Source organism: Mastacembelus armatus, chromosome 18, assembly GCF_900324485.2.
Source record: "Mastacembelus armatus chromosome 18, fMasArm1.2, whole genome shotgun sequence".
Classification (NCBI taxonomy): Eukaryota; Metazoa; Chordata; class Actinopteri; order Synbranchiformes; family Mastacembelidae; genus Mastacembelus; species Mastacembelus armatus.
This window is the reverse complement of record NC_046650.1, coordinates 611,344-626,210: the sequence shown is the minus strand read 5'-3', so window position 1 is coordinate 626,210 and position 14,867 is coordinate 611,344. Positions and strand designations below refer to the sequence as shown.

Genomic DNA, 14,867 nt, shown 5'->3' with positions numbered 1-14,867 from the left:
TTTCTCTGGTCCATGTTCAGTGTGGTACACACCATGATACCAAACAGCACATTGACTCTTTTCAGCCTTTAAATAGGCAGACTGACTGATAGGTTGAAGACACCTGTGATGCTAATTACAGGACACATATGTCCCTATGGTCAAATTATTTTCAATCTATTCTAGGGGTGCCATCATTTTTGTCCAGGCCAGCGTCATTAGTTGGTTTTTTAAATGCTTCTGTTGAACCACAATTCAAAAGCAATGTCTGATTTTTATTAGTTCATTTTCACTAATTTATATTTATTACTTTTGTCAGTCTCAAGTTATTTCAATGACCACTGTGGATTTTTCAGTTTTTAATGGAAGGGTACTGGCAATTTTGTCCATGTGTATACATCTCCCTCAACCCTGGTTTGACACCACAATTTAAAATTACATGTGACAAATAAATAATTAAAAAAGCTCTTGAAATCATTTCAATTTTTTCAACAGTATCTGGCTTGTCCCTAAATTAGAAAAAATGTGAGTTGCTTCTCCTCTATGTATGTGAGTCAAATTATTAGGGTTGGAAGTTTTTGTGTGGTTTGAGCTCAGAGAAAAGGCTTGACGGGAAGACGTTTTGTTTATTACAACGCAGATGAGTGGCTGTGATAGAGGGCTCAGTTCAAACAGGCAACAATACAGAAATTGAACATAATATTCTAATAACACAAATCACACCAACGGATAACGGCTTAACTTAAATACCAAAGGCAAAAGCAGGGTCAAAGTTAAGTCCAGGTTTAATGGCAGGTAAATGCAGGTAGGTCCAGGGCAGAAATTAAAAGGTTACAAAATCAGGTTCAGGCAGAAACTAAGGGAAGGCTAGGAACAGGTAATGAGTAACAGGCAGGAGTCAGTTCAGGGAAACAAACTGGGCTTACTACTCAACTCAGGTTAGGCAGGCAAATGGAATTCTTACTATCCCGGTCAGGCAATCAGGAATCTAGTTAGGCCATCAGGAATCAGATTAGACCATCAGCAGTCAGGTCATGCCTTCATGAGTCAGGTTTGATCATCAGGAGTCATGTGAGGCCTTCAGAAGTTAGTTTTGGTCATCAGGAATCAGGTGAGACCTTCAGGAGTGAGGTTAGGTTCTCAGGAGTCAGGTTAGGCCTTGAGGAATCGGGTTAGGCCAACAGGAATCAAATAAATATTGAATCAGAAGTTCAATACCTTGGTTTGATTTTGACAAAAGATAAAAATAAAATAGAACAATCTAATATAGAAGCCAAAGTTGATAGTATGAGAAGATCACTTAACCACTGGATTTCAAGAGATCTTTCTATCTTGGGTAGGATCTTATTATCAAAAGCTGAAGAAATATCCAAAATAATTTACCCATGTCAATTTCTTCATATATCTCCTCAATTGATAAAAACAAATTCTGATTGGTTCATTTTGTTTGGAGAAACAAAACCCTGTCACGAGGTGTGGGTGGTGTGGTGTGAAGGAGGAGAGGTGAGGACCCAAATGCAGGACAACTGAGGCGTTTATTCCTTCCTGGGATTTCCAGGGCAAACACAAAACCAAACTAGTAACCGGATTACACGGTACAACTCGAAAGGACCGAGTGAGACGGTCACAACACAATTACTCACTTCAGCATACAAAACACCAACTGAACCATCAATAACCATAACTAATGCTTCAGCCCAGAACAAAGGAAGAGGGGAGGTATAAATAGGGGAACACACAACAGGTAATCAAACTCAGGTGAACATAACGGGGACAGGTGAAACTAATAACACAGATAATTAACATAAAGCCGCCAGGGACCAGAACAGGGGAAACAGGAAGGCCACACAAAATAAGAGTCCTCTGGCAGGAAGTCCCCAGAGGGACTCATGACAAACCCACTACCTGAAAAAAATCCCAGGTAATAAAAGACTACAATAATGATATGTTGAAAGCTGTAAAATTTGAAAGTTCACTTGGAATACTTAAAATTAATTGGTTAAAAACCTATCTCACTCAGCCTGATTCAGTGTGGTTCCATATACCTAACTCTATTGAAGTGTACAATTTTGATGCAATGTGACTGAGATTTCAAAACTACCTATTAAGCTGTCAGATTCCCACAAACAGGCATCATTTTACAGGAACATTTGATTTACCCACAACTTTACACCATATAGCTCCACCTTGTGGAATAATAGCACCATCACAATTAATAGGAAGATAATTTTCTATTATATTTGCAAAGTTATCCCATTGCCTCCAAAAAACATGATACAGAATATGCTTGTATTCTCCAGTGTAACTATCCAATTACTAGAACTGAAAATAAATTAAACAAACATTAAGGAAAGAAAATGTAACAACAAAGTAGTCAATGGTATGCTAAAGGCAAATTATTCTCAGATTTTATAATCCTATCAAATATAAATATAATTGACAGTAGATTAATAATAACAAAAACATTACAAATTCATTAAATGGCCAATCTTTCTTAAAGTAAAAGGTATGCAATTTAAACACTTACAAAAAAAAAATAATTTCCAAGTAGAGGCATGCAGAGCATAATTATACTTTTGGGTAAATATCACATTCATAAACATAAATGGAAACAGTGCAAACCATATGTGCCTTGTTTAAAAAAAGAAATTAATGAGTTATCTTCCCCAAAAGTTATCAGCGCATGTCCACCTTATATGATTTTATCTGAATTAGTGCCTGTAAATTAGGCTAATACTTACATATATAAGTTCGTCCTGTCATATTATTGCTTAATTAACACCCAAAATGGTCATATTTGCTAATTGTCCTCTGTCATGATTCTGGATTGTTGTTTATAAATTGCTGTTACCCCACTGGAATTTTGTATATTTAATTTGTTCAATAAAGTTTTTAAAAAGTACAAAGGAGCGAGGAGATAGCCTGCAAGATTCGATGAACGACGATTATGTGTGTCTGTCCGAATCCCCGAGGGGTTAGGAATTAGGATGAACATTCGGACACAGCCAATATCCGTGGCGGAAGTCTGTTACAGACTGACACGCCTCTTTCTCAGACATCAGTTTGTGATTGGACGCTTCACATTAATGATCAGAGGAAAGGACATGTTTCCTCAGTTTTCTCTCCTTGCACACTCAAGTGTGGGAATCGCGGATACAAGTAGTGGAATTGGGAATCACCCCTGTATCCAGTTTGACAAGCGTCCTTCCGCTCATTTGATATCCTGGCACGCCTGGGTGGTGTAAATAGGTGGAGCTACACAGGAAGGAAGAAATGACAGGAGACAACACAGACAACCACACGACAGGAAACTACAAGCTCCGCTAGCGAGCCAGATTACACACGTAGTTCTGACACCTCAGCACTACACAAAGAGACGAGGCACTGAGCATCACATACTATAATTAAATCATCCGCATCTTCATATAGAGGAAACTACCCGGCCCCGTTGCCCTAGAAAGTAAACAGTTTTCTGGCCGATGGAGAAACAGACCGGTGCTGCCGGGACTGCGGGCGGACCAGGGCCGAACAAAAAGCCCTGGGGCTCGTCGTCCTCCGGACCAGTCGCCGACGATACCCAGGACTCGTGAGTATAGACTCCATATTACAAGCAGAATAACGCAAAGTCAAACGTCGACGGAAATATGTCTTGCTTTTCCACAACATTTCACTCCCCATATTATGTTAACACCCCAAAACGAAGCACATAATACATTCGATATAGATTCGAGAGATAAAGCTGCGCTTATTTCACAAACACGTACTTTTTTCAAACTGCTTCAAGAGACGAAAACAGACCAGCCAGCGTAAACTCAGTAGGCTAGAACACATAGAGCAGTTGTAACGTCATGTTACTAAATTACACCCTGGCAACAATTAGGTATTGTAAGATTATTTTTAAGATATAGATGGCAGCATAACAGCAATAGAAATTGCAAAGTTTATGTAATTTGATAAAAGACATAATTAGGTGAATGTACTTATCACACTTCTGTTTTTCTGTTCAGTCCAACAGGTTCTCATGTAGAGTGGTGTAAACAGTTGATAGCAGCTACCATCTCTAGTCAGATCTCGGCATCAATTCCATCTGACATCATGAACAGAGACAGCAAGGTAACTAACATACACAGACACAATCACACACTCACACTGTTGACAGTAGTTCTTATTTTGTGTTTGTTAACCGACAGGCTGGGAGAAGAACAGACTTCATGGTAAGGCTAGCAGAAATGTCAAAATGTGTTGTATATATCCGTGTGTGGCCATGGCTGTGTTAAGCGAAAGTGCATTATGTGAATGTACTGTATCGCAACAGTTGTCATTGTTTAGATTGAGTTACTGCATAGTTTCTCTTCTGCTTCTGCCTGGCAGCAGCTTGCTTTCTGCAGTCACAGCTGTTCTTATACACAGTGCCTGTTGGTTCATTAAAAGTCTAACTGTAAAAGTCAAACCAGTAGAGTGGATTGTAAGTAAAAAAAAATTTATTATATAGCTTCATACAGCAGGCTGAGGTGTAACATAATATGTATTTATTCAAAATTTCAGTGTGCAATTGGGAAACCAGAGCTGGAAAAGCACCCCATGTCAATTTAATTATTGTTTGTGAATGTAATGGTTTCCATGGCTGTCTCTAACCATCAACCTGGTAGGAACAATTGGTGGTCCAAACAGGAAATCCTCTGTAGAGTAGGCCATCTCATTTCAGTTCAGCACATAGGCCTACACAATCTACAGCAGCTACAAAGGCCACACCTTTGTAGACTGTGTCCTTCAAAGGATGGATGCGGCCCCTGATTTGAGCATGCTTACATCACCACAATACAGCTGAAGAGAAGCACGCTGGCATAACACATAGTGTTGGTGTTCTTTGCCCAGGCACGGTTAGTGATCACACTGTGCATCCCATGCCCAAGTCCAACTGAACTGTGCCCAGGACTGTTTCTTCAAGCAGGCCCTGGCACAGCACGGAGCACACAGAAGTTAAATAAATAGACTTTGGGTGTCAAACATGCCCAGGCACTCTTAGACAGAGGCATCTGTAATAATAAGCTGGCCTCTCTGACTGATATCAGTCACCAGTGACCATGCAACATTTGTTTAGTTAAAATAATTGGTTATTGAAATCAAATTATTACAAATTAAACACAAAATGTAAAGTTGTGGTGAAATGATAAGTTATAAATTCAGCATCTAAACCAATCAGCTCTCAGCTGCTCTGAGAGCTTGGCATTTCCAATTATGCCATAAGGTTTTAGAGTTGGTGGAACACGGCTGTCATGGGCCAAAAACTGCTATGTAGATCAACTGCTTTGATCTTGTGAGGTTATTATTGACTAGCCTGGCCAGCCAGACTAACTCTTTTTCTATTTTATACAAAGAATTAGTCTGGAATCTCATGGGTTGAGCTCTAATTCCATGGGGCGGGCCAATGGACGCAGAATAAACCAATCAGAGAAACTAAGGATATGATGCGTGCGGTAGAGTAGAGATGCTAGTGAATGACTGTTGTTTTTGTTGTAAAAACATAATACGTGGTGTTATCACCGGTTCTGTGCATATTTTTGAACAGAGAACAAACCGCAAAAGCCAGTTGTAGAAAGGTTTGCAGACTTGGTATTGGGATGGAGAAATGTTAAGAACAAGTCAGTGTGGATGGTCAAGGCCTGTGAAGTCAGAGAAAAAGACTTCCTATGACAGGGGTTCCAGACATGCATTCTTTCGCTAATAAAGGAGTGGGTCTGGCTGACCAGGCTAATTATTGATTGCAAATAAGTGTCAGCCTCAGAGCAAGTTGGGAGTAAGTATGGATGTGTTAAGACATGTGGCGCACCCACTCAACCTTGATTCTAAGTTTTTCCAGTTTTTTCCACTTGTGGTAATACAAAAAAAAAAAAAAATCAGTGATGCTGCTGTAAACACAGCAAACTGTAACAATGTGGAATTACTCTTACTTTTACTGTGTAGTTTTTACTTTGACTTCAGCACAGTCCCCCTTTGAGGAGCTAAAGTAGTGAAAGTCCCACAGTTCTTCAACTCTGCATATTAGAATGAATGAGCTTTGCAGAATGTCCAAGGTATAGGTTTGATAGTTATTTTGTTACGCTAGCCGGTTGAATGGTCATTAAGTCACAGTTAAAATGACCAGAGTGTATGCAAAAAGGCTAGAATCTTACATACTGGGTTATATTTTTGTTACATAAAACATTGAATTAGGGCAACACTTAGGGTCAGCTTTAGAGTTAAGGACCACCTCTGTAGATTCTGTAGATCTAGGTGTTATATCAACTTGGTAGTATTGAATTTAGCTCTGTTACCACCACCTAGTGAAATGCTCACATTGCAGGCATTACAACTGCCTATTCTGGATGGTTCAGTGCAGACATTTAAGAGGTGTTGTGCTAGAACTTGTTCTCTCTCTTTACAACCTGTGTATCAGTTCAGTTCAGTTCAGTTCAATTCAATTCAATTCAATTTTAATTTATTTGTATAGCACCAAATCACAATGCAATCATCTCAAGGCACTTTACAAAAAACAAAAAAACCCAGCAAATCCCTTATGAGCAAGCACTTGGCGACAATGGAGATGAAAAACACCCTTTAATGGAAGAAACCTCCAACACAACCGGGCTCAGTTTGGGCGGCCACTGCCTCGACAGTTTGGGGTGAGTGGCTAGAGGAGAAAGAAAACATCAGAAACAATGAACAACAAATAGACACTACAGGTTGGTGGGGCCAGTAACTGCACATCAGCAATATACAGCTCCAGGACCAGGGACACCTGCAGAACATACAGGGACAGAGCGGACAGAGAGAGAGGGAGATAGCACAAAGTTATGCCATCTATGCTATGCTATCAAAAGTAGTTATATTGTTAGAAAAGCTGTTCCTGAGCTTTTTAGGCCCAAATACAATAACTTCTGTTTTCTCTGAGTTTAGGGGGGGGGGTTAGGGTAGGGGAGCTCAGTGCACCGATGGTCCTCGGGCAGTCTAGACCTATAGCAGCATAACTAAGGGATGGTTCAGGGTTGCCTGAAGCCAGCCCTAAGTATATGCTTTGTCAAAGAGGAAGGTTTTAAGTCTAGCCTTAAAAGTACAGAGAGTGTCTGCCTCCTAAATTCAGTCTGGGAGCTGGTTCCACAGGAGAGGAGCTTGATAACTAAAGACTATGTGAGAAGAAGGATTTTAAAGTCTATTCAGTATTTTACAGGGAGCCAATGAAGAGATACAGGAGAAATATGATCTCTCTTGCTAGTTCCTGTCAGGACTCTGGCTGCGGCATTCTGGATTAACTGGAGGATTTTTATGGAGATATTGGGACATCCAGATAATGAGTTACAGTAATGTAGCCTTGAGGTAACAAATGCATGGACTAGTTTTTCTGCATCATTTTGAGACAGGATGTTCCTAATTTTGGCAATGTTGCGCAGGTGAAAGAATGCAGTTCTAGAAATTTGTTATATGTGAGTTAAAGGACATGTCTTGGTCAAAAATAACTCCAAGGTTTTTCACAGTAGTGCTGGAGGCCATCTAAAGTAGCTATAATTTTAGAAAAGTTATTTCTGAGATTTTTTGGCCCAAATACAATGACTTCGGTTTTCTGAGTTTAAAAGTAAAAAGCTACTGGTCATCCAGGCCTTTATGTCAGTTAGACAGGCTTGAAGTCTGGTTAACTGGTTTGTGTTAACAGGTTTAACCCTCTGGGGTCCTGGGGGGTTTTTGGGGCCTGGACAAATTTTGACATGTCCTGACATTTGTGCTTTTTTCAGTGTTTTTTAAACATATTGTCTAAAGTCTGATAACACTGTATTCAGCACAAAATTGGCTACAATAATATGTGAGCAGCAAGTTTATACAGTATTGTGTTTTTGAGAAAAAAGTGGTTATGCATGGTTAGTGCAAAACTACAATTTTTTACTCACTGAAATAAGACCATAAAACACAAACAGAACATTGATTCACAAGACTTTGGAGACCAGCATGTTGTAGGCTAAAGTGTTTACTTCAGAGTGCTGTGAATGTCATCTTGTTCACACATTCACAGTAAACAATACACTGATTTAAATTTTCTAAGACACTTTTTGTCCAGAAAGGCCATATGCAAGAGGGTGTGTCGCGCCGGCGCGTTTTGACGCATCTTTTTCTGATAAGGCCGAAACAAACTGAAATTACTCCGTCAATTCTGATCGTACAGATAAAAGAAGTATATCATTCAAATCTGTAAAGGGTCTAGTTTTAGTGGTATACCATCATAATAACAACAAAACGTTGTGCTTTTTTTAAATAAAGAAAGCCGACAGGGTGCGCTCTCTGACTTTTCTGTCTCTGCCATTTCTCTTCACAGACGCGTAAATAAAACAACCAGAATCTCAGCGAATACTTGGCTCATAAAAATAAGAATTATATGGCTAGAAAGCTTGAAATGTTTTCTTTTGAGTGAAACAATTCAAGTCAAAAACAAATCATCACTTTTTATTTAATCCGTATGAACGTAAGGAGAAGTCCGTTTTTTCCTGTCTCACCTCATTACAGGTAATGCGGTCCCGCCTTGTACACTGTCCACTGTTCACATGTAAATAATCTCAGGTGAACCAGGTAAATATGTGCACGCCCCCGAGAAATGACACAAAATATCAAACTTCATCATAGAATTTACTCACTTTTTCAGCGCGTTTGGATGATGGCGCGTTACGCACGTGAAGCGGCGCTCCTTACATTCCACACAGAGACAAATAGTTTAGCTTGTCCTCAGAGTAAAAACACTGATTTTAACTCAAATGAGGATCGTTTGCTCCTCATTGTGTTGTATTGTACAGCACTAATCCGTCCCATCTACATTGACTGAAAGGCTCATTATGCGCGCCTTTGTCTGGACGTTCAGTGCGTCTTTTGTGTTCTCAGGTAAATCACATGACTATTCATCCTCAGACACACCCTCTTGCATATGGCCTTTCTGGACAAAAAGTGTCTTAGAAAATTTAAATCAGTGTATTGTTTACTGTGAATGTGTGAACAAGATGACATTCACAGTACTCTGAAGTAAACACTTTAGCCTACAACATGCTGGTCTCCAAGGTCTTGTGAACCAATGTTCTGTTTGTGTTTTATGGTCTTATTTCAGTGAGTAAAAAATTGTAGTTTTGCACTGACCATGCATAAACACTTTTTTCTCAAAAACACAATAATGTATAAACTTGAAGCTCACATATTATTGTAGCCAATTTTGTGCTGATTACAGTGTTATTAGACTTTAGACAATAATATGTTTAAAAAACACTGAAAAAAGCACAAATGTCAGGACATGTCAAAATTTGTCCAGGCCCCAAAAACCCCCTCAGACCCCAGAGGGTTAAGGTACGAATATGTAAATTATACCATGGGACTAATCTCCTCTGATTCACTAACTTCTTTTTCAGAGGGGCCACAGTATCAAGCGTTTCACGCAGTGAGGCTACATCACTGTCAACAATATGATCAATTTGGTAGAGAGTGGGATTGAAGCAGCTGCCCTCTACTATGTTTATACTTGGCATAGATGTAAATAAAGATGGAATCATTTTCTTAAATTTATTAACAGCGTTGTCAGATAAACATCTGCTGTAGTGGAATTTTCTTCCAAACGCTGCATGATCCATCATCTTAAATTCAAAAGTTATTAAAGAATGATCTGACAAAACAGGATTTTGGGGAAAAACTATTAGATGTTCAATTTCGACGCCATAGGTCAGAACAAGATTAAGGGTGTGATTAAAACAGTGGGTGGATTTATTAACATTTTGAGTGAAACCAATTGAATCTAATATAGAATTAAATGCAATGCTGAGGCTGTTATTTTCAACATCTACATGAATGTTAAAATCTCCCACTATAATGAACTAAGCACTAAATCAGACATGAAGTCAGGGAATTCAGTTAAAAACTCTGAGTAAGGGACAGTTGGACGGTACACAATGACAAGTAGAACTGGTTTTTGTGTTTTCCAGTTTGGATGTGAGAGACTTAAGAGTGAGGCTCTCAAATGAGTTATAATTGTTCTGAGAATTAAAGTTTAATAATAAGTTTGAGTGGAAGATTGCAGCTACTCCTCCACCTCGACCTGTGCTTCGAGGAACATAACAATTTTTATGGCTGAGGGGGGTTGATTTATTCAGACTGACATATTCATCCTGCTGTAACCAGGTTTCAGTAAGATAAAGTAGGTCAATTTGGTGATCAGTTATCAAGTCATTTACTAACAGAGATTTAGATGAAAGAGACCTGATATTTAATAATCCACATTTGACAGTTTTGTTTTTCTGTTCAATTAGAGGAGTGGTCTTAATTTTTAAGTTTTTATGAATAACTCCTCTTCTGTTAACTTCTGATTTATTTGATTTATATGTCTCTATGTGGTTTGAGGGGGGCGGCGGCTCTAAGGAAACTGCAGAGAGGCGTTTTAGACTGAATCTCTGCATCCCGGTCCCCACTCTGGATTGTCAGGCTTTAGGTTGGCTAATAAACTCGGCCAAATTTCTAGAGATGAGAGCTGCACCATTCAAAGTGGGATGGATGCCGTCTCTCGCTACCAGACCGGGTTTTCCCCAGAAAGTGGCCCAATTGTCTATGAAGCCCACATCGTTTGCTGGACACCACCTAGACAGCCAGACATGCGGCTAAACATGTCGTCGCTGGTCAGATTGGGAGGGGTCCAGAGAAAACTACATTAATTAATCCGACATTAATTTAGCAAAGTTACACACCGACTCAACATTAATTTTAGTGACCTCCGATTGGTGTAATCGGGTGTCATTGCTGCCGACGTGAATAACAAATTTTTTTATATATTTACGATTAACCTTAGCCAGCAGCTTCAAATTTGACTCGATGTCGCCCGCTCTGGCCCCAGGAAACATTTGACTATGGTCGCTGGCTTCTCTATTTTCACGTTCCTGACTATGGAATCGCCAATTATCAGAGTCGGTTTTTCGGCAGGTGTGTCGTTGAGCGGGGAAAATCAATTAGAAACGTGAACAGGCAGGTGATGAGCCGTGGGCTTCTGCTTAGAAGTACGTTTCCGTCGGACCGTAACCAAGGCTAATTCTCGGAGCTGCTCCGGAGCTGCCCTTGGACCGCTAACAGACCCTGAGCTCGGTGGCTCCACACCAGCTAACGGGGCTAGGCTAGCTGGCTTTTGTTCGAAGGTGCGGAGCCGCACTTCCAAATCAGTGATCCTCGCCTCCAAGGCTGACAGAACCTTACACTTATTACAGGTATCATTATCGCTAAAGGAGGCAGAGGAATAACTAAACGTGGCACACCGAGCAGGAACGCGAGAGAGAGGGAGAAGCCATGTTACTGGCTAGCTAAGCTAACTGGTAGGATAACGAGCGCTAAGTCAGGAAATAGCAATAAATACCGGTCAAAATAGAAAGGTGCTTGACTAGTATCGGAATGTAGCAGTTAATGAATTGTTTAGAGAGTTTAGTTGGTTTTTAGGTGTGTTAGACTATAGCTAGTCTGTTGCTAATCTGTAGACGAACTATACAACACACACAACACGACATGCTTGGGGGAGGAAGTGATTCACTTACCTGGAAACTCTGGGGCTATCTCTTTTTAAAGTTACGGTTATTTGGCCTGCGTTCTTAATGACACGCATACGCACGTTCGCCTCTCCGGAAGCCTGAACTCTGTCAGCGAAATAAGTCGCATATGTGGTTTCTGCTGGCATTTAAAAATCATCATCAAAATCAATCATGATTTTTTTTTTTTTCTGCAATCAGGCAGCCCTACTTCATAGATAGGTACAGCTGAGTGTCATCTGCATAGCAGTGGTAATTAATAACTTGCTTCCTAATAACATTGCCTAAAGGAAGCATTTATAAGGTGAACAGATTCTGTCCTAGCACAGAACCTTGTGGAACTCCATAACTAACTTTTGTGTGCGTGGAAGATTCATCATGAATGTGAACAAATTGGAATCTGTCCGATAAATAAGATTGGAATCGTTTTAACGCTATTTCATTGATAAGTCACATGCTCCAGTATCTGTAATAAGATGCTGTGGTCAATAGTGTCAAATCTAGCACTAAGGTCTAGTAGGACAAGTACAGAGATGAGTTCATTATCTAAGGCTAAGAGAAGATCGTTGGTAACTTTTAACAGTGCTGTTTCTGCACTATGATGTGCTCTAAATTCTGATTGAAAATCTTCAAATAGTTCATTTCTGTGTAAGTGGTCTGATAGCTGCTTAGCAACAGCTTTTTCAAGGATTTTAGACATAAATGGTGGGTTGGATATTGGTCTATAATTAGCCAAGACCGGGAAGGGAACACTGGGCTCAACAGAGCTCTGACTTTTTGTCAGCCTGGCTACAGTGTTGAAAAGAAACCTGGGATTGTTCTTATTTTCCTCTGTTAGTGATGAATAGTATGCAGTTCCGGCTTTACAGAGAGCTTTTTTTTATATGTTAATAGACTGTTTTTCCAGGCTAGATAAAATTCTTCTAAAATTCCTTCGTGATGTGTGTTTTAAGGTATGGATATGTGAACTGTACCAAGGAGCTAATCTCCTCTGATTCACTAACTTCTTTTTCAGAGGGGCCACAGTATCAAGAGTTTCACGCAGTGAGGCTACAGCACTGTCAACAACATAATCAGCTGGTGTAAAGCAAAGGATGAGGCTTAGGTTAATGACCAATAAGCTTCCGATCAGGTAGAAGAATATAGAAAGCATTGTTTGGGCTATATTGTGCGTTTATTTGATAGTGCCTGAATTACAAGTATTCAGAAGTATATCAGTGTTTCTGCCCTTAAGTAGTTTGAACAGATTTCAAATCATTGTTTCAGATGGTTTCAAATCCCTAACCTAAGTCCCCATTGGAAACAAGAAAAATGGGCGTGCGTAAGTCAGAACATACCTAAAATAGTGGTTAGTACCCACCAAAAGTTCTTCTGAGCTCTTGATTTTTGTCAGGGCTGTTTTGGCAGCATCAGGGGGACATACATTACAGTTGTAATGTTGTGACTGATCAGTGTGTATTGTAGCAGGCTTTAGCTGTTGTATGTGCTTGTATGTTTGAGTCAGCATTGTTTTTGAACTTGTAATGCATTTCTTTTATTGCATTGGTTCATGTTTATATTCTGTCGCCAAATAAGTACCTTGTATTTTTGTACCTCTAAAGTACAAATAGTACCTTGTACTATTTGATCTTATCAGTTTCAATGAAAGATGTAAACCCACAAAAGTACTGTAAAACAACCTTCATTTTGATATCAGAAAATGAACATAGTGGACTCCATTTCATGTACAGTATTTTGTGTGTGTGTGTGTGTGTGTGTGTGTGTGTGGGTGTGTGTGTGTGTGTGTGTGTGTGTGTGTGTGTGTGTGTACTTGGTGTGTTTACCCCTAGGTGCCCAAGAAGATGAATCCAAGGGTAAGATCTGTAGTCATATCAGCTTGCCTAATGAACTGTGTACAGTGCTGTAAAAGTATTTACCCACTTCCTGTCTCTTTAATGTTTTTGTATATTTGTCACAGTTAAATGATTCATATTATAAAACTTTAATATTATATTAGGGTGTTGTACAGGAAGTGAATTGTGTGGTTGAGGTTTGTGAAAATGACTCAGATCATCAGTACTTCTTCAGTACACAGACCAGTTAGTTTTCATTTTTCCATTGCAGTGGTACCTTTCTCTTTTTGTTTCCTTCTGTTTTTCTTTTGGCTTTTTAATCTATACTCTTACAATGTCATTTTTAATTCACAGAGGTTTTGTTGGGTATTATATACTATGGTTGCATATAGCGAGAGTGAAGGTCGTTGATGAAAGCTTATCCTGTTGCTCTATTATTTCTGGTCAAGTTGATTGTTCACTGCATGTCTAATGGGCCACTGGGAAATGTCCTAGTGCTCCTGATGATCTGCTCTGCCGTTGGCTCACACACTCACAGCACCCACACTTTTTACTGGGAGTGTCCCAGGAACAGTCCGGGTAATGTCTGGTCTGTGTTCTTTGGACAATTGCATTTTTGCATGCAACTCAAGAGTATAATGTCTAGCAATGTTCAAGTGTATGGCTGAAAGCATGTCGCTTCATTTGGGTTAATGTGCCACTCACTTTTCCTTCCAGTGTGAAATTGTAATAAACAAGTGCCTTTTTTAATGTAATAAAATTTAAGAGCTGTTTAAATGTCAACACACACAAACATAATTTGAGTTTACATTAACCTAAGAAGGAATTCAATTCATTGTATTTGTATAGCGTCAAATCACAATGCAATCATCTCAAGGCATTTTACAAAAAGAAAACATAAACCATATGAGCAAGCACTTGGCGACAGTGGAGAGGAAAAAACTCCCTTTAACGGAAGAAAAAAAAACCTCCAGCAGAACCGGGCTCAGTTTGGGCGGCCATCTGCCTCGACCGGTTGGGGTGAGTGGATAGAGCAGAGAGAAAAGAACAGCAACAATAAACAACAAATAGACACTGCAGGTTGGTGGGACCAGTAACTGCACATCAGCAATATACAGTTCCAGGACCAGGGACACCTGCAGAAGGTAAAAATGTCTTGGTTAGTTTTAAGAATTAAAACATCTTGGTTAGGTTTAGGAAATAAAACATCTTGGTTTGGTTTAGGGGCAGCATGGTGGCTGAGTGGATAGCACTGTTGCCTCAGAGCAAGAAGGTCCTGGGTTCGCAACCCAGCATTTCTGTGTGGAGTTTGCATGTTCTTCCCGTGCTTGCGTGGGTTTACTCCGGTTTTCTCCCACAGTCCAAAAACATGTACGTTAGGTTGATTGGTGACTCTAAAATTGCCCATAGGAGTGAGTGTGAGTGTGTGTGGTTGTTTGTCTTTGTGTGTCTATATGTGGCCCTGTGATGGACAGGTGACCTCTCTAGGGTGTACCCC

At 39.8% G+C, this 14,867-nt stretch overlaps 1 protein-coding gene across 8 annotated transcripts in view; it reads left to right on the top strand.

Annotated features, from left to right (window-relative positions):
• Positions 1-3,035: 3,035 nt before the first annotated feature.
• mtmr1a (myotubularin related protein 1a) overlaps positions 3,036-14,867 on the top strand; it is a 43,296-nt gene continuing 31,464 nt past the window's right edge. The window contains exons 1-4 of one of the 8 annotated variants that reach the window (XM_026327323.2): positions 3,036-3,565; positions 3,987-4,092; positions 4,170-4,193; positions 13,367-13,390. In XM_026327323.2, the coding sequence (XP_026183108.1) occupies positions 3,459-3,565; positions 3,987-4,092; positions 4,170-4,193; positions 13,367-13,390 (261 nt within the window). In that variant the 5' untranslated portion in view covers positions 3,036-3,458. The remainder of the gene's footprint in view (positions 3,566-3,986; positions 4,093-4,169; positions 4,194-13,366; positions 13,391-14,867) is intronic. The other 7 variants (XM_026327345.2, XM_026327297.1, XM_026327314.1 and 4 more) reach the window with 7 other exon arrangements.